This window comes from Liolophura sinensis, chromosome 13 (genome assembly GCF_032854445.1).
Source record: "Liolophura sinensis isolate JHLJ2023 chromosome 13, CUHK_Ljap_v2, whole genome shotgun sequence".
Taxonomy (NCBI): Eukaryota; Metazoa; Mollusca; class Polyplacophora; order Chitonida; family Chitonidae; genus Liolophura; species Liolophura sinensis.
This window is the reverse complement of record NC_088307.1, coordinates 26,798,524-26,819,452: the sequence shown is the minus strand read 5'-3', so window position 1 is coordinate 26,819,452 and position 20,929 is coordinate 26,798,524. Positions and strand designations below refer to the sequence as shown.

Below are 20,929 nucleotides of genomic sequence, written 5' to 3'. Positions count from 1 at the left end.
TTATTCAAATACAAATTATGTATTAATCAGGGGCCTCCGTGGTTCAGTCGGTTAGCGAGCTAGCGCAGCGTAATGACCCAGGAGCCTCTCACCAATGCGGTCGCTGTGAGTTCAAGTCCAGCTCATGCTGGCTTCCTTTCCGGCCGTAAGTCGGAAGGTCCGACATCAACCTGCGGATGGTCGTGGGTTTCCCCCGGGCTGTGCCCGGTTTCCACCCACCATAATGCTGGCCGCCGTCGTATAAGTGAAATATTTTTGAGTGCGGCGTAAAAGACCAATAAAAAAAAAGTTGTATTAATCATAAATGCTGATTTCAATAAGTATTTTTATTCATTTTGCAAGCAGTGTTAGCAGCAGTGGGATCAAATAGATGTTTGTTTTCGTGTAGTATTTATTACCAGGGCTGTAAACCAATCCAGTGAACGAGAAATGTTATATCAGTGTTATGATGCATAATACGGTAGCCACCCTCAAACGACTGTATGACTTGTATCTACGTTGCATATGCAAAATAATTTCAAGTTTCTTCTAATGAATATGTATATATGCCGACTGCGCTAGCACCAGCGCGGTATACATAGCAACACATGTTGCAGGTTTCAACTCAGGGCGACGCAACCCTCAGAACGACCGGATCGCAGGCGTTATCTTACTCTCCGCGCAGAAATCGATACCGATCGTATAATTGGACCAGCTGCAAACTAGAGGGCACACACATGCAACAACGTCTGCACCTCGCTGCAGCGGTTTTGCAGGCTTGAGCGTCCATAAAAATATAAGGCAAATACTCTCTTAAGATTGTTTTGTGCAAAAAAAAATTCTTTTGTGATGTTGGAAAAAAGTTTCGTTTGCGGATGAAGCTTTCTCGATTATACATGTATTTCGTTTTCCGATAGGCTGATTTTATTACATTTTTTCTCCTTAAACGTCAACCTTACGATCACAGAGTCGTAATGAAATTTAAGAAATCGTTACCATGAGAGTAGATTGTTCCAGAAAACGCTCTTTTGATCTTTGATGGAGTGCTCATTATTTGTGCATTATTTTTGCATCATTTGGTGTTGCTACGGCCTTACTAATGTTCGGTTTTTGTGAAAAAGACGAGGTCGCGTTTTCCATTATTGGTGCCTTTGAGGTAACTGATTTTTTAAACACAGTATTAGGCTTTTCTATCAGTCTTCATCAAATTATGATCAAATTTTTTCTGCTTTTTGAAACTTTTGTCCAAATCTGACTTTGAATTAAATTCATGGCCAAAGGCGTCAATACGATGCTGAGGTCTTCGTCAAACCGATCAGGAAGTTGATGTTTGTATTGAACGTAATCAATTCTAAATTTTGTACGCGGTTTTAGTCAACGGGAGAGCTTTTACAGTATTATCGAGCTTAAATGGGTCGATGGAAGGCTGGTCATAAAACGCCACAATAATTGTGGCGTTTCATGTGACTAGGAGTAGTGGAGCGTGACGTTTTTACATGCTACACCCGATGATAGAGGGGTTACATAACGCGCATTAAGAACCGCGTCGATCCTCAGTCTAATCTTAAAGGTAGCCCTACATTAACAAAATGACGATTCTTGTCATTGCATAGCCGGTAAATCTTGCGATATAGCGTCGGTATTCGCTCCATGAATCCTGGCTTCTTAATGCTTCGTGCACGCGACAGCCGTCTCAAAGGAAGACAAACGACGTAATATTGTCGAAATATTTCATCCGGAATGACTTTCCCATTGTCTCGCTGCTAAGAGGAATTCAAGGGTTAACATACAGTCATTGTTGAAAAGCTGGAGCGAAAGAGAGTAAACCGATGGAGGCTTAAGTCACAAACATATCGGCTTAGAGTGGATTAGCCAATAGCGACGGTCTGTGACCACCGGCAGGGTGACGTCCTATTAAGGCAGTATCTACCTGAAGGACACACAAAACAGCTGTTGTCTATACCGTCAACACAGAACTTGCTTCATACCAGATTAGCATAGCAATTACCTGGGCCATGTATATGCAGGACATCTGCCCTTAGGGCACGACTTTAATTTACCTGAGCAGAAGTGTACAAACCGTGTCCATCCCCCTGTCTGAGAGGGAACAGTTTAACGGTTTAGCCCTGTGTGTTAAAGAGACAGACATAACTTGGTCTGCGCTAACAGTACTATATAACAACACGCTCTAACACTGGCAAGAATGTGACCCATTTCATCGACGGCTTGAATTATTGATATGGTTTGAATAGCTCGGCTCCGCAGAACCTGTAAGACAAGACACACGATTGGCTCAGCTCTACATGCTGTTAAATATAGGCCAAGCCGAACTACGCGTATAGATACAGGTAGCTGGGAGTGAAAACACTCACTGCGATCAGGCCACAGTTGACAAATACTGCCAGAGACGTGTACACCTAATTGTGACCGCGGGACGGGCTGTCCGCTCCGGTGCGATAGGGAAGGACATGGGCTTGACGTAAGTCTGTAAGAGACCGTTACAATCTGCTAATCTGTAAGGAATGGGACAGCACAGAAACGTTATCGCAATGGCTGGCTCAGAAAACAGCCTAAGGTGGCCGCTCGTGTTATAGACTGATCAGTGACAGTAGCAGGGCTTTCAGGCTCTCTGTTGAAAGCCTGCCTGTATAAACACACAGGGAACGGCACGGCCAGCCAGTATGGACGACTGGTTAACAAACACAGCCGGTGCTGTACCAGGGGACGGGGCGTTTGAACGCTTTCTGACAGCGGCCCTGGCTGCCATTATCACACTGGTATTTTCCTGGAGACTACTCGGCGAAGTCAGCGAGTCCGATCGAGAAGCAGCAGTACGACGGCACGCCGCGGCCCGGGCCAGCGGTCAATACACCTCCAGTCAGCTAGGCATCTCCGACGAAAAATTAAGGGAGGTTGCCGAAGCCTTCGCCAAAGATCGCGTTGAGAAATTAAAGGCTGACTCGCAGAGCGCCGGCGATGGCAGTTGTGTGGATACAAATGTACATAAGGTCGACCCTGAAGATCCTGTTGGGGCCACCGGTAGACCCCCGAATGAACTGTCACAAGAACTTAGCGCTGAGGACAAACTGTTTCTTGAGGATTTGCTAAAATCCAGTCTTGACGCTGGCAGTTCCGGGGACAGCGCTCAAACACAAAGGTCTAATTCACCGGCTGAAGGCGTTAGCGCAGGTAACGAATTACCTGACCGGTATCCCTCAGGTAATGAATGTGTTTCACAGGTGAACGATACACAGTCTTCCCCATGTCTCCGCATGAGTGACTTACCACTGCAGGCCAGCTCAGACACCGTGACGGACTCTGTAGGCATCGCAACAACAACAACACCAGAGGACAGTGACGAGGAAGATGATTTCCAGGACTATTTTGACGAGAATATTAATCCGCGAGTGCTCGATTCTGATGAGGAGACTTATTACCGTACATTTCTGGAGCCAATTCAGGAGGAGTTGTCCGGGGAAGACCGGGGCTCTAGCAGCGAGGAGTGGGAGGAGTGCGGAGAGACCGTGTCCCCTGGGGACGGACAGGAGTTATGGTGTGACACGCCCACGTCGCAGGGTTCCACTCAAAGTGCTCCAAAACAATCTGATCTATTTGGCGAGGCAAGCTGTGATGTAGGCGTGGAACAGGAAGTCCAAGTTCTGTGTGATAATTCATTTAAAATGCTAACTAATGACGTCAAGGCAGTGTCGGCTTCTGACGTTGGTTTCAGTGAATCTCGTGTGTTTGATGCTTACCAAACGTCACCGGATCGCAAACTGCCGGAATCATCCGCAGACGATACGGAAATCACCGACGACAGTGTCTCTGAAGAAAGTGACGACACTGTCATCATGGTATTCTCAAATATCCGAAACGGTGAAGAGGACGGCAATAAGCAGTCTCAGAATGAAATTGTTTATTTGAACCAAGAACGCTACAGAGATATGTTTATGACAGAGAAGTTCGAAGAAGTGGACAGTGATGATGATGTGATCATTCCGCCAAGTAAACATTACGATCAAATCAGAAATAATTTGACCTTAATCGGTGATGACGACGGTGAAAATCTCAGGAGAGATTACGATGACTACGAGAGAGGAAGCTGGAGTGATCCGGACGATAACTTCCGTTGCTCTATTCCAAGATGGAACGGATATGGTGGATTCGGCATGGAAAACTTTGAAAAACAAAGCGACAGCGACGAACTGTTTTCCTATCACGATGATTCATTCACGTGGAAATCTTTCCCTAAAAACGACCGAAATGCGTTTAAACCCTACGATGATTTCGATTTTAACCAAAACACTCCAAAAGGATACGACGACGCTCCATTTTCGAACGCCGCGGAGGAATCACCTGTAGGCTTTACCTTTGTGGAGGTGAAGGATTCTTTTACCGAATTTTCTTTAAGGAATTACGTTCGTGACAAAGAACATTTTGATCCTAAATCCGATTCAGGAATATTTACTGACAGTGAGGAGTTTACCGTGACCAATAGTGTAGGGAAATCCACAGAAAATGAGAGTCAAACTGAGAAAGGGGATGAATTAAATCGTCCTGTTCGTGCCGCCACAAGCAGCACGGATCGTCAGCGAGTTAATGATACAGACTGTGGGCATGCTTTGAATGATTCTGCCCTCGATATTGATTTATCTAAACCCAGTGGGGATCAATATAAGTTTGAGGAGGCAAAATATGTTGTCGACAAATCGCCCTCGGTGACAGATAATGAAGTTGAATACCCATCACTTGACATGACAAGTAAATATGACATTGTCACTCTAGAGGCGGAAACGCTCTTAACTTGCAAAAATGATGACGAAATTACCAGTGCAAAAATATACGGCGAGTCTTTGCCCAGAACTGTGTCCGATACGCCATCAGATCTTACGGATGAACTCGAGAGCACTGCGCCTGGTCCAGATAACGTTATTGATGCGGCGTTTTCATTCCAGCAAGAATCGTGTGTCGATGATATCGCGAGGCCAGAAGACAGTCAGCAAACATTGCCAAACTCTTGTCAACTCCGTAGCCTTGAGCAAACGGAGATAACGTGCTGGTCGTCACATACCGAGCTGTTACCCCAGAGCTGTGTAGACGTAGAATCAGACCGTGGTTACAGTGGTAAAGGTGTAGACGCGGAAAGTGTTCCCGTGGACAGATCCTCACAGATAAAACTCGAGTACAAGGAGATAGTGCGATCAAAATCTCCCGTGTCCTCCCAGGCTTATTATAACGAAAGACAACGTCGAATTCATGATGAAGCTGTATTGCTGGACCAGGTTATCGCCCCTGACAGTGAACTCTCTAGTGATCATAAGTACATAAATACATCGTGTCAGCATGCTAACCCGGCAGCCGTGCGTCCGTATTATACCCGTATTGAGCGAGAATCCGGCGTTGATCCGTTGCCATGGGAGCATTTTCCTAATACGGAAAACACATCGCCTAGATTTGGAAGAAAACAGACAGATATCGACTGCATTTCTGTATCGACGGACGAGGCCGCAGATAATCGTGTAGAAGTACTTAGCGACAGAAGTGTTAATGGGTATGGGATCGCATTAGATGGAAAGACAACGCCCAAATCCATCACTGCTCAGGCAGGTGTCGACAGCGTTATGGAACCAGGTGACTCAACCTGTGATACTATCAAGGACAGTGGTCAGGAAAGCGAGATAGAAGTACTGGAGCCAAGCGAACGAAATAACAGGGACAGTATTATCCTAGAGGAGTCTCCAGTGATATGCATGACTCCAAAAACGGGTGATGAAAATGTCTTCGAAAACACCACCCAAAATCAAAGGTCTACTAGTGACTGGGACAATGCAACTATTCTCGAAAGCGGCATAAATGTAACTTTACCGTCAAGCCATACACCAGATTCAGGTCTGTCGACTACCAGTAACTCGCAGAGTACAGTTGTATTAGAAACTGGCTCGAAAGAGACATTGCCTACTAATCAGTCGCCAACGTCACCGAATAGCCCGCATTCGAGAAATGACGTTGAGAATCCAGCGATGTTAGATCGTGGAAGTAGATTTACTCTACCGCGACGCTACAACCCCGAATCTCCTGCCAGTCCCGGCTCCCCGAGTAGTCTTGATTCTAGAACGACGTTGGATCGTGGGACCCGCGTTACGCTGCCCCGCCGTTACACTCCGTCAGCTGACTACAGGAAATTGTTGAAGCCGACTACGCCTAGACGCTACACCTCAGTGCTACAAAGGCCTATTTCTACCGAAAAACTTCAGATGAACTACAGCCTGCCGGACAGGCCCGTTCCGAAAATTAGAAAGAAAATTCTGGCTTCTAGACAGCGGTTTTTGAGTGAGGACAATCTGTGCTCTCCCAACGACAGCTTTGAAGACGCGTTTTCCGACTACAGCTCAGCCGAGCGGTTCCACCCTCAAGCACGTCGCTCCATTTCGCCGACATCACCGACAAACCGACAGTCATATAGCGTAGCCGATATCAGTCGACTGTATGCCTCGACCATGTCAAGTCCTCGAAAGCCCAGACCATGCATAGATCAGTTACACGAGAACTGTATATTATCTCCCGAACGATTGGCATTATTGCGAAGTAGAGCGTTTTCCACCGAAAGCATTGGCCCGCGTCGTGTCTCGCGACAACCGTCTGTGTCGTCCTTGGTTGAAACTGATATTGACACTGGTGAAACATCAGAAACACCACAATTTACTGAGACTGATTTAGATGTTCCTTTTCGATTACAGACGCCGGTTGAGAAGACGGTTAGCATGATGGATTTACGCTCGGGTCGATCCCGATTTGCTGCCAGAAAGAAGGCAGCCGAGGAGAAAAAGAAGTCCAAAAGCTTACAACAACTTGGGACTAACATAGGTTCTTTAGAGACTGATATAGACGCTCCCTTCCCTGACGGGTCTGGTGTGACGAGAATACCATCTGAACACGAACTAAGAGTAACTAAGTCTCTGTCAAAACTCAACGTGCCCGACTGGCTCAGGCGTTCTACTGTGTTTAGAACAGGCAGCCATTTTATTTTGCGGAGGGACTCCAATGCTTCAACAATTTCACAATGGTCGTCCAAGAGTTACGGGCCCTTGGCGACTACGAGAGACTCTTCTAGGGCTAGTTCTTGTGTGACACTAAGTCAACCATCACCTGTTGTGATCAGAACAAGGGTGCAGCCATCTAGCCCAGGAAGGTTAATAGGTTCTCCGTCAATAGGTAGCTCCTCAAAATCTAACTACGAAACTAGACAAGTAAAGTTACCTAGCGCCAAATTCAGAGAGCGAGAGAAACCAAGTGGTCTCATGCCAATACCCATTGTGCCTTTTGAACAACTTAGAGCTAAATTTGAGAAAAACGGTAATAACTATTCTGTAGCCCAAGAGCGGAAAGAGCCAGAAACAAAAATTATAGTTGAACCTATGAAAAATCCCCCTCCCGGTATTCTTAAGCAATCTCAGCCAGGTCCTGTAGTCGTCAATTCTTTGGATATGGAACCTGCGGTAATAGATAGAAATAAGGTCAACCAGAGTCCCCCAAATGTTCAAGCTCGACCCCTACCTCCCAAAATTACCATCACATCTGAGAAAAATATTTCACCTAAGGACAAGACTAGCCCTAGTGCGTTCGAAAAAAGTGTTAGGTTTTCTCCCATATTGAACAGAATGGACTTGTCGTCAGGTCCCGACGTGCTACCACCGTCACCAGAAGAGGACTATTACCCTGCTAATGGAGGAGCAGCTGGCAAAAAGCCAATTCTTCCGCCGAAACCAGCCAAAAAACTACTGAAGTGGAAACCCTCTTCACCTGGTAATGACGAAGTGCAACTGAAATCGGAGAAAGTTGTAACGAAACCGGAGAAGCCGGAGAAACCGGAGAAACCGCAAAAGCCGGAGAAACCAGAGAAACCCACATCGAAACCATCAGCGAGCGAGAAGTCTAGCAGAATTGCAAACCTCATCAGGCGCTTCAAAGGTAAGGATGAAACTTCCATTGACTTATCGGGGTTGGGGGAGACTATTACCAATGATGACGATTCTGAAGGACATCCTTTATTTGAATTCTTCCAGAAACTACGGTCTGAGTACCCCGCATCCGTTGGTGACAGTGATCGGCAGCACGTGAAGAAGGGGGGTGACGCCATTTCCGGTCCTCTTCTCCTTCCCACCCAACCAATGGATAATTTCGAAAAGATTTCGTCCTCAGACAATATCCATTGCTTCGAAACGTTGCATGCAAGTCCAACTAACACGGTCTTACCTTCTAAACCATTGTCAACGACAACAACATTATCTCAGACTAACCACTGCTCTAATGTTAGCCTTGATGAAGTGTTGGGTAGTTTGCTTGCACTGGGCTCGCCTAAAGTAGCATCAACGCATGGTGAAGGGAACTCTGTTTCAGCTTTAAACAGTTCAGTAGAGTCTGACTAAGCTTGCATGATAAATCTTTCTACAGGACAGTCTGCATGTTTTGTGATAGAGCTGATCGGATGATATCTATGTATATGTTCACCGCTAGATCTGTCCATGACTGTGTGCATGGCAGTGTTAACCATTCAAGCATGAACGTGAACATTCATATCAAAGCTGTGTGAATGTTTATCTATGCAAGCCTTGGACAAACAAAATATTCCAGGATGTTACGCCACATGATGTTGTTGTTGTTGTCGTTGATACATCAGCGTTGTAATATGCAATGTTCTAGTGTGACATGTTTGCGAGTGGTCGCATGGAAGACGAGTTTAGGTGTAGTTTGTCGTTGCTTGCCAACAAAACTGGTGATCCTGACATCTACTTGTGCTTCCACGTTTTCCAGCTTAGTATGCTTAATGCGTAAAAGATGACGCCAGTGTGATGCCATGTTTTTTGTCCTTACGGGGGTGTTTCGTCATGTGATTTGTATTGCATGAACAGATCCTGGGCTATATACTTCACAGTGTTGGACAAAAGCCTGGTTGTTGACAATTCGAATTACCCGGACACAAATGAAGTTTTAAGTGTCAGAACACATGCTGTCTATTTTTCCATATAGTGGTTACAAGAGGTTTATTCTTGGATTTTTGACCGGACGAAAATGTTCGTTTTTTTGTGAGCTGAGCTCGAAGAAAGAACAAAGTTAAAAATTATTTACCTTGTGTGTGAATACACGATATCAAATTGTGCTTATACAAATGTTAATTATGGCCATGGTGTTAATTTGGTGTAGATCTTTGTTTCTGACATTGTTTCCCCCGTTTTGTTATGAGGAAAATGAAAATATATCATTTTTCCTTTATACCCAGTCACGTGTGTTTACTCAAGAATTGGGACATTTATTTGTCAATATTCTCAAGCAGAACTTCGTTTTGAACATGAACTGTCTGATCACTTATTACCCCCCTTTTCTGGAAGCCGGAACCATGTGATATTCGCAATAGATCGTTTCTTATGTTTCATTTATACATTTACATCATAACGGGGCTAGAGATGCAAGACAATATCATGATATCACCAGTATGTTGTGTTTATATTTTCGTGTAGATTTATGGCATGTTTACGGAATTCTATCCAAACACACAAACGATTGATTGTTATTTGGTTTAAAAGTAATATATTGCACAATTTGTCCGTTTACTATGTGTATAATGGGTAAACTCCCCGTTGTCATAATTCCTTTGTGTTCAAATAAATATTACGTTGTCGAGTATACCGGTATCAAGTTATTAAAGATAAAGCTGTTTGTTGTCACTCACGATGATTTATCCATGTACCCATGTCTAAACTATCGGTCTACTCATGCATATGGCCAGTGAGGTGCCAGGTTCGAATCCAGCTCTCTCCAGTGCAGCTACGACTTCGTGTCAGGTACTTTCCCAGTGATGGCTGTTTACTGCTTGCACTAAGGTTTTCTCAACCCATAAATCTGACCACCGCTGCGTTAGAGAGAAATTGTTGAGCACGTTATTAAATATTTGTCTGATGCGAGCTGATGGTGATCCCGCAGAGCAATTTTTTACTAGTAATAATCAAAATTTCAATATAAGGCTTTCAGAATTTCAGACATAGATAATTTTCTTTTTTTGTGCGTTTGTAATTTTTTCTTATGGGGCATATGGTCGACAAAAGCGTATAAGGGTGTTGTGGAATCTTTCTAGAATTGTGCGAGGGTCTGGTTAGGACATCCGCTTTTGAGTTGCTCGGCTTTCTCCACCAATATGATTTGTTTCGGCCTCTCCAGTTTCTTTCTCCCATACACGTAGTGAACATCATACAAGTAACAAAAAATTCTTCACCACGGATTAAACAGCATTGAATCAGGCGGCCATATCCTCCATGAATAAGTTTTAATATTCCGTCCAAGAAATGAAATATGTCAAACAAGTAAAAGTATAATATACTAGTTTCCACAACTAACATTAGGTAATCTTACACTCATAGCGTTTGTTAAACCATAGGTAAAGTTGTAACTTCAAGTGAGTGGTGTTGATAATGTTTGGACTTTGTGTAAGGTTGTGGCACGTGTGTTACACGTTATTTGAGAAAGGCGTCAATATGTTCGAGCTGTAGAGATATACAGCCATTTGACATTAAAATCGCCACGAGATTTTTTTGATATCAGTGCAAAATATCAGTCCAATGATACCAACAGTCGATGGAGTGGATTGTGGATACGTGGCAGATACAGATCACTGATATCAAAGTAGTATGGATATATGTCGGCAATACAGCAATATAAATGTATGTGTTTCATGTGACTGACATGGAATGTGTAGACAGGGCGGTGTATATCAGTTGTACATATGTATCGATTGATTGATTAGTCATCAACGCCGTACTACCGTACACAAATAATAACTGCTTTTATCAACCCGAAGCATGTGTACTGGCGTCAACGTCCCGAGATAACAAAGCCGTTTTAGATTAAATCAGAACTAATCATAACTAATCGTACTAATCATGGACTTAGACTTGAAATTAAGGGCTAACTTTTTTGTATGTGTGTATTAAAATTAATGTTCATATATTGAAACAAACTTTAGCTCAAAATCAAAAACTTTTCGATTCAGACGAAGGCTGACATAGGTTTTAGGCAGCTTCTCGATCAAGAGGCACTTGTGCCAATGTTGATTCCACGATGACAATAATGATGAAGATGATGACGATGATGGCCACGACGACGACTACGGTTACGATGACGATGATGATGATTACGATGTTGACGACGATTATGATGGTGATGTTATGTGACATCGTCATATAAGAGACAAATTATTAAGTGAGACGTTAAATCTCTAGCATACATTCATACATACTATTTGGTTGGACAGCACTTGAACGTCTGGAATTTCAGACGATCAACTTTTCTATAAAGCAGTGAAACTTTTCAGATTACTTGGTAAAGCGTACAGCTTCAGTGCACAGTTTCAGTGTATGACGCCAAAGGGGCTAAATTTAATGAAAGAACACGGAGAAATTAACTCCCTGATTAGCCAACGATTTTCTGAATGTTACAAATCTTTGATAGGTGCTTATATAAACATGGACGTAACACCTTGACTTCTTGCTTTAATATTAGTTAAATGTCACATGTTAAATGTGATGGCAAGCTTGCATTTTGAGTAATTCTAGATCCATGACGTGTAATGAATTGCAATTAACATCACATCATTTTTTTAAAAACTAATTTGACTTGATCTATGGTACTGGAGGAGTGTGATTTGCTGCTATTTAAGCATTTGCATGAACAGTTTGAATAGAACCTTAACTGAGGTAAATCGACGAGGTTACGTGTGACCTTGTGCGAACTTTCACATTGTCATCACTGCTCTGCTTTTATGGCTTTACACCCAAGGCTGCTAGTCTTTCATGATTTCAGCGTTGCATGCTGTATACGACACCGAGAGAAACAACACACACCTTCCTGTTAAACTGTGTGTGTTAGTCATTGGTAACTGTAGTCTAATACACACTTTCAGCCATTCGTTCAGAGTGTAAAAAATGAAACAGCTTTCCTTTTGACGCCAAACACTTGCCGTGGTCAAGTGGCGCTCCTTGTTAATCATGATAGATGATATGTTGAAAAACTCGGTTACTAACATTACAGTTAGTAGTTTCTTGCACTAGTATTATAACTAGATGACCGGAGTGTCATGCCGACCCTATAAACCAAATCTTCGACTCAAACAGTCGCTATTATTCGACGTCGGCTTGCATGCAGTCACCGAGATTTTCAGGTAGCAGGCCGAAGGTCAGTGGTTTATGCCTGGTACTTCGGTTTCCTTCACTCACAAACCTGTCCGCTTTCCACTGTCTGAAAAACTATTGCGTGCAGCATCAAACGCCAATCAGACCAAATCGACTAGGCATCAGACGGACTCTTGTGCCTTGAGTCTCTCTGGTGGATCGATATAGCTTACTCTAGCTTACTGTTTGATCTGAAGGCGTAATCAATTAATCCGATCTATAAGAAAATGACAAATAGTATCTGTCTGTTGGTCAGAAAGCTGGTCTCCTCCGTCGGATTCCCATCAAACGCCTTCACTTTAAGGTTCTAAAATGTTATAGTAAGCATAACACTCTTGTTAAATATGAACAAAGCTTTCAGGGTATCAGACGATCTGTGTCATAGATGTACCTACTTCCGCTAAACCCGGGACTATGTGTGCTGGATAAGCATTCATGCTTAGTACATGAGCAGGACACTTTCATTATGGGTTCCAGTCAAAGAGCGAGATACCTTATATACCTATAAGTTGTTCTCGATCTACGAGTGTGAAATTTCAGTTCGATTTCATGCTGAGAAAATTGACTGTCCTCAACGTATCATTGAAAAATGATATTTATTATCATGTTACCATGTTATCCGCTTTATCTGATATTTATGAGGACTAATATTTCTTACATATTTCTATGGAAGCCGGTGTTTGAAATGGGTAGCGCGATTATCGCCTTGGAACTCTTCTTCGGGGTTTAGAAGTGGTATGCGAATGACCTGACGCTTAATCTCAATCGCATACAAACAGTTTGCAGTTAATAGCTGTTTTTACTTTCAGTTTCAAATTTGACAAATCTTTGTACACGACAAGGTTAACCTACATTACCACATTGAGTGCCCGCGCTACTGTTCTGTGTGACATACATTTTCATATGTTCTACATATTAGATACTCCTTTTGCAAAAGATAATCGAAATCTGATGCCATCTCTATAATCATCTCTATCGTACCTACAAACATTAAAAATACAACAATATGAGCTTTTACAATTGTATAAGTTAATAACGATCTGATAATTTCACAATCTTTTGCGATATCTATTATCGGACAGGGAAACGAAGACTTCCCGTTTACAACTGAAGTAAGGGTTTTTACAACAAAAAATTGATCGTCTTCCTAGCGACAAACGGAAACGTCTTGCTAGCAAAGTCGAGGACTTGCTATCAATTACCGCAATTGCAATAAAATCGAAAGGGATTATGCCAAGCATATATCCGTTGGAAGTTATAAACCGTCTGGAGCAATGTGTGCCTAGCCCTCCAATCAGATCCATCGATTTATTCCCCACGCTGTTGTACTCTGGGACATTCTGCGCTAAGTTATCTATAAGGTGGACATGGATTGGTCAGATTAGCCGGTCAAGTTCGGTTTCCTGCCTTATCGTACCCACCCTAGATTTACGATCCATTTTCGCATTTTCACCCATCACATAGACGGCCATAGCGCTTTTGACTAACATCTTAAATGGTTGTTCTTGGAAGTAGTCTGAAAATTTTATAAATATTGTCTACCCAATTAGATCCTGTATTCAATTGTTCGGGTCACTAATCAGCCATGCATTTAGATAATTGATTTAAGTTTAACAGTTAAATTAAGCACTATTTTTTACAAGAGCCCGAAACTTAGCAAACAGTTTGTTATCTTTAGATACATCTAATTACCATTGTATTTTATAATTGTGTGTTTGCTTACTTGATTTGGGAAGCATCGTTTATAAGTTGAGAGAGTTGCGGCGTGCCTGGAGTAAAACACCACGCTTGGTCAGCTGTCTGACATTCTTTCGGACCTAAATGTGCTCAATTCTTTCGTCTAAAATCTGCACGCAGACTGTTAGCTTTACACTTGGAGGAAACCCGTGAACACTTCCCCATCTGGTCAAATCTTTGACATAAGGCACTGACATAAAGCCGGAGATGATATGGTGAGAGACGAATAATTATTTCAAATGTCACCAAGCAAAGATGTATTAATGAGCGATAGTTGTTTAGGGCCGTATGCAAGAATTTTTTTGTGGGCCTTGAAGTAGTCGCTATTTAATTAACTCAGATGTTCAGCGGGGACGCCATTTTCCGTTTGTACTGCGGGAGGGTGACATTGTGAAGCCGCCATGGCGTATTGCGCAATCGTCTTTAAATCCTGTTTACACCTGATACTAAGCCGAAAGTTCACAAGCATATGTACATGTAGTGAGGGAGATATATTACCTAAAAATGCTCGAAATTGTTCGTGTTTGACCTGAACAGCGAGCTTAATATCTGGTTACCTATCTCATATCTTGTATAAGCAAAATTACAATCAGAGAGATACTATGCAATTGATCTTGTCCACCTGTGCACGAGTCTCGAAGCTGGAATGGCGATCTTCAAACCGAACCCCACAGCAACGTACAAGTGTCGGGATCTCGCACACATACAAATCCACATACAGCTTGTGTGTGTTATGTAAACATCGAACGATTGTTAGGTATTGACAGCTCAACAGATGTCACTCATAACTTTGCCTTCATATCACGTACACAGCTCTAACACAGACATACATCATGGTTACCTACACACAGAGACTCTATTGTCAGTTTGCGACATTCCTGTACATGCTTGTTTTTTTCCCTCTCCCGCTGGCCTCTGAAAAGAATCTAATGTTACCCTCACATAGTTTCCCAGTTTGTTGTGAGATTGAAATGGACGATTTTTAAAGGACCCTGTTCGTGCTTTATTTCCTCACTGTGACAGCATTTGTTTGTCAGGGCACAGTTCCAGTTTTCTACTCTCCTACGGGCCAGACAGGCCTCGTGCACAATTCGAAGCCATGTTGTTTAATAATCTACGCAATTATGCGACATGAACCAACGTACATCTCACTAAATGTCAGTTTATTATATCGCTAATAAATGAGAAAAACTAAATTTGGTCAGTGCATGATTGATTTGCGACAAAATAGCACCTCATGGATATTCATGAGAACATATTCCGCCTTGGAGACACACGTTTTGTGTTTAATGTGTTAAGTTGACGTTTCCCTGTAGGCCTACAATAGGAGCTTATTTTAGATTGGCGTTAAAAGGGTCGTCTGTGTGGATCAGACATGGGGATTTAAAGCGCACCCTTTAATAGTGCAAGCCGCTGTGTTGGAGTACTGTAGTCACACAGACATACATGTGCAAGACAAAAGAGAGAGAATAAATATTGATTTTTCTCTGCGGTTCGGCTAATCAGTCAACTCACAGTCACAGATGGGTTAGACTGAGATGCAACGGGGCCTGTGGAAACTACAGGCAGAGATTCTGTTATAAGCGTGGTTCAGAGTTCAATCCTGGCCTGGAACGGAATGGTCTCCATGTAGTATTTGTTTTGATTTGTTTATCTCTTTATTTCTGAACGCAATACTGAAGAATTTTCCACTATACATATTCTTACAATAGCTGCTAGTATTATAGGAAGAGGAAATCGGAGTACACGGGAAATGAACCACCGACGTTTGGCGAGTTACTGACGAACTCTAACAAGTATAAAACATTCCATGCTTTCTTCGCTTTATATGGTTTGGTTTTATTTATGTGACGGGTGCTTTACGCCGCACTCAAGAATATTTTACTTTTACAATACTCGCCCTGCCGGAAGAAGATACAATATATGTACACACACATATGACTGAAAAATTGTTACGTACGACGTTAAACCCCGAGGATACATACACACAGTCAAAATGACTGCTCAGGACGTCAACTAAAAGAACAACACGGTGAAATTAAAGTCGTTCTACATGGCCAAATGGTTTTGTGTATGATTTTAATAACAAAGCAAACTGAAGTAATAAAATCAAATCATTGTTCCATAAAGGCATGGATCAACGAGCTATTCTCGATCATGTTTTAAAATTCCTGATCGTTATTCTCTAGCTGTAGGCTAAGTGTTGCGTCACCCTTACCGACATTGCTAGTGTCACTGTATTCACGAGAATGTATTTATCCCACTGTACGACGCGCTCTCCTCGCATATCTTACTATTCTTCGTCATTGCGCAACACGCTATAATTTATTTATTTATTTATTTATCACACTGCCTCTCATGTCATGGCAACTTAACCAGCACATTCTCAATGGCTCCAAGACGGGACTGTTTCAATTATTCCATACGACATTAGCTTTCTTAGAAGATCGATGGCTGCCCGGGGAGTTCAGCAGTTAAACAAACTAATTGATTTGTGATTGAACTTAATGGATCTATTTCTCCTCTTTGTATCAAGATTCGATCATTAGTGCTTTGGAAAATCTTGATGTGTTTAAGCTTTCTTTCACAAAAAGCAATGAACTCTGATATACCCTAATATACTTTTGTTTTTATATGATGCATGCCATTCAAGTGTGATACCATGCCTATATTTTTACTCAGCGCTAAAACGCATTTCGTGATGAATTAATCGCTCTCTGTCAGGTTGGCAAACCCGGTTTTGTCTAAGCACTTGTCAGAATCGCTTAGCCTCAGGTCAACTCTCTTTGGCTATTTCGAGCGTGGGCGGGACGATAAGAGCGTGAGAGAGTCTTTCACGAGTAAACCCAGTGTCTTCAGAAAATATCGTATCAGGAGATACACATGAAAACAAAGAGATATGAACAATAACAATATCAGCGAGGAGTCTGGTGTTTTTACTGTAAGCCATCAAAGGCATGCTGTGTTATGTTTTTTTTTATGTTAGCTTGCTTGAGGCTTAATTAGCGTGTTTTCAGAGATACTGTTACCTATTTCCCTGTGTTATCGAGAACTGATACCACAAGGCCATTTCTTTCTATTCACAGTATCGCTTTCCAGGTAATTTTTACTTCTCACTAGCAGTGTGATGCCTGGTCACCATGGGGTGATAGTCGGATGTTAAGGAATGGTTTCGGGAATAGATCACCACGCAAGATGGAGGTTTAACCTGAGGCCGATTTCAAAATGTCACTATTATGAAACGGCGAATCCTGGATTCGCACAAATAATATTTTTGTTTCGAGTAAAAAGGTATGCTATGTCACACTTCCCAGCATTTGTCCATTATTGCAATATCTAAAAATCTCTGAATAAAGAATACAACAACAACAACGAAAATAATTTGAAAAGATAACTTTTTTCTAATGCCTTGAATAACACCGTCATCTATTAAACTTTTAAGAAAACCAGAAAAGTGAAATTCATCCCAAATATTTTGCGCAGTTGCGAACTGTTTGTTTACTTTACACCTCCACCAAGTTTCTTCTGAGATAACTAAACTACAAACATCCCTTGCCCTTATTTGTATTCATCCGTGTCGCTTGAGTGAGCACGAAATATGCCAATGTTAAGAGGGTTGTAATTGCCTTTTCTTATACCGACAGTCCCTAGGCCTCGCATCTTGATATACATGTACATACCACCGTGGCTTAGGGACTATCATCAATGGCTGTTTACAGTAAGGCGTCCGGGCAAAATGGCTCTCTTGTGGGGTCACGCAAGAGCAGACGTTTAGAATTGCAGAAATTTAATTGCATTTCACGCTGACAAGCTGTTGATCTTAAAGGCTGTGTTAAAATCCCCTTCTGTGAAACATCCAATAGAGATTTAACACGTTCTTTGTGAAGTTATTCTGCCGCAAATGAATTGCTGATATCGACATCAATATACATAGGCCCAAATAGACAAGGGCGTGACTTTATATGCATCACCTAATTTTTCTGCGCGCCCTGTGCACATGAATTCGTATTGCTTTTAGACAATAGACGAAGCACATGTTTTCATTTTTTCTGTTGTTTTTCGTCTTTTGCAAATACATGTGACCTAGGCGAAGGAATGAATGATTATGGTTTAACGACACATCGGCAATATCTCAGCTATATCGTGGCGATATTACCTAGGCGAAACTATACTGATAAATTTATATAATATGCACAGAAGATGCCAGCAGATTCTGATCACGTCGTTCATTTCTTTCACTCGTTTTGCGGTGTGAGAGTGAAGAGAGTCATGTTCAAGGATGTCAGTTCACGCGAATGAAACTGGTGCTGCCATTGAATGGAATTATTACACAGTTTTATGATTAAAAAGAAACAGCCCAAATTACGGTATCACGATTCGAACTCACTACCTTTTAAATAATGAGGGAATGACTGAGTGAATTGAGTGAGAGTGGTGTATACACATCTGACATTGGCGGAATTAGAAATTCCTATTTGGCTCATCTAAGATCGTTTCACTATTGTTGTGTACACAGAAGTGTAAGTATAGGCTGTCGGACTGCTTCACAGCTTCATAAATATGTTATCATGTACAGATACAGTCACGACTTGCCAGCGACAGCCTTGAAGTGGTGGAAATATCCGTCAAGAATATTCTAGTTCTTTCGTACACCGTTTTGTCCTAATTAATGTATGGCTGGGCTGTTCACCTTTGCCGATTAGATGACAGATCAAATGACCTGGTAAACTGGTGCGTCATCTGTCCCCTCTGGTCATGTTGACACGTATATGTAACAGCGCCTGTTAGTCTTGATAGTGAATGGGCTGTATTCAGAATTTGATGCTCAGCAATAGGTGATGCGCAAAGGACTGATAAACTCTGTGTCAGAACAGTGCTTCGTGTACTCGGAATGGCGTTCCAGTGTTTACTGGTGTTGAGAGAGGCCATCGTTATATGATATCGTTGTCATATGACGTATATACTGTAATGCTAAACCCGAACTGTCAAGCAAATCGCTTTCATTTCTTTTCAGGAGGTGAGAGAGGATAAATAAAATGATAAATCAAAGGAAAAGGAAAGAAAGAGACAACAACAACAACAACATAACCGCATCTCTCGTAAATCGTTCAGTAAAGAAACAACTTGTAGATACGTCCTTTTGCGACCGTCATATGTACCTGTGCACCTTTGTACTTACCTTGACCCATCCTCTAGGAAATCTGATTGAAAGGTATATATTGTGGAGCATTATGTAGGTGTCAACTTTTAAAATATTAAATGCTGTCCGGGAAAAAAAGGCTAAGAGATTATATTCATTGCTGCTTATAAATAATCGTTGGTAGTCGTAAAGTATAAACTCTGAGCACATCTTCCACGTCTATTGTTGTCCTCACCAGCCCAATCCAAGTAACCAATTAACCAAGACGTTTGTCCGTGCTGTCAGCTTGATCCAGCAACTTGTCTGTACACTCAAACAACTGTGCCAGCACGTTCTAAGATAGTTAACGGATGGAATTTCTTTCCCTTTTTAGAGTACCTATTTTGATATTGTAGTCAAGGGAGACAATCCACTCACTGCGACAGTATTATTCATTTACTGTCCATGCTATTGCGCAACTACATGTTGTCACAGCTGACATCTCGCTGGCCGTATAATACCGCACTAAACCAGCATTTACAGAACAGAAATCGCGCAAATATTGAACTAACCTTAAATTGTCCAAATTCGACACTTTCATTAATTTTGTAAATAGCCAGCATCCTCTCCGTAAATATCAAGCGTTGTACGTTTTTACCGAGTGTAAGTAATGATGGGCTCCATCCACATTACAAATAGAACGACCCACATTATACAATGCTACCATTCTTAGCTCTTGTCACGTCAAACTTAAAATAGTTTCCTCCTGCAGTTGTCACAACTGTTTCTATATATACATACAATAACGTCGTCTTGTATCAAGATAAATATATCCAACCCGACTATATATAAACACACAAGGACGCCTTATAGCAAAATACGTCTGTTTGTGGCAAAACCGTACTCAGACGCTCCGTTGACTCATGTAGTATCAGATTTGCTTTGTACTGGCTTATCGTGTTATCTCACGCAGTCGCTTCGCACCTACACAGTGATATCGCTTCAAATCTGACACCCGTCTGCAGCCTTTGTTAGCGCACACACTTTTCAGGTGTATTAATACATAAGGCCCAGGCCTCCGAAGCTCAGTTGGTTAGCGCGATAGCGCAGCATGATGATCCAAAAGCCTCTCACAAAGCGGTTACTGTGAGTTCAAGTCCAACCAATGCTGGCTTCCTCTCCGGCCGTACGTGGGAAGGTCTGGAAACAACCTGCGACTGGTCGTGGGTTTCCTCCGAGCTCTGCCCTGCTTCCTCCCACCATATTGCTAGCCGCCGTCCCATAATTAAAATATTCTTAAGTAGTCGTAAAACATCAATCATAAAAAACCACAACGCCCAGAAGTAATTTATACATGGGATTAGCGATGGAACGATAAATGTCACTAAAGGAAGGAATCTTTCGAATTTTATCTCGCTTGCGTTCAGTTATACATGTACGTACTTAGGGGCTGTCCTTGAAGCGTACGATTGTGGTATTTCATGCACAATGTTAACCCCTCAGTCTGGAGCGTACGATTCAGAAGTTCTTTAACAAAGTAATACTAACGAGAGTAATAAGTCCTTCAGCTGTCAAATTCTTACTCACGTACGTCTATGTCTTCTGTTTCGTATGTTTATTTCATTTGATCGGTGTTTTACGATGTACGGAGAGAAATCTGCCATGAGCTGGACTTGAACTCACAGTGATGGCATTGGTGAGACCGTGTATTTCAGAGCTTGTGTTGGCTTAGTCAGGGCAGTTATGTATTAACCTCCCATTAACATTATATATGTATTCTTATAAATATAACTATATATTTATTTGTGTAGGAGTTTTTGTTGTCTTGCAGCCTCTGTGGAAAAATGCCATTTTGAAGATGTGAAAATAGAGGTGA

At 42.1% G+C, this 20,929-nt stretch overlaps 1 protein-coding gene across 1 annotated transcript; it reads left to right on the top strand.

The window, feature by feature from the left end:
• The first annotated feature begins 2,184 nt into the window (after positions 1–2,184).
• LOC135480293 (uncharacterized) lies at positions 2,185–9,660 on the top strand. The gene is made up of 2 exons (XM_064760094.1): positions 2,185–7,947; positions 8,043–9,660. The coding sequence occupies exons 1-2, from the start codon at positions 2,661–2,663 to the stop codon at positions 8,054–8,056; spliced, it is 5,301 nt and encodes a 1,766-aa protein (XP_064616164.1). The 5' UTR covers positions 2,185–2,660; the 3' UTR covers positions 8,057–9,660.
• The last annotated feature ends 11,269 nt before the right edge of the window (positions 9,661–20,929 follow it).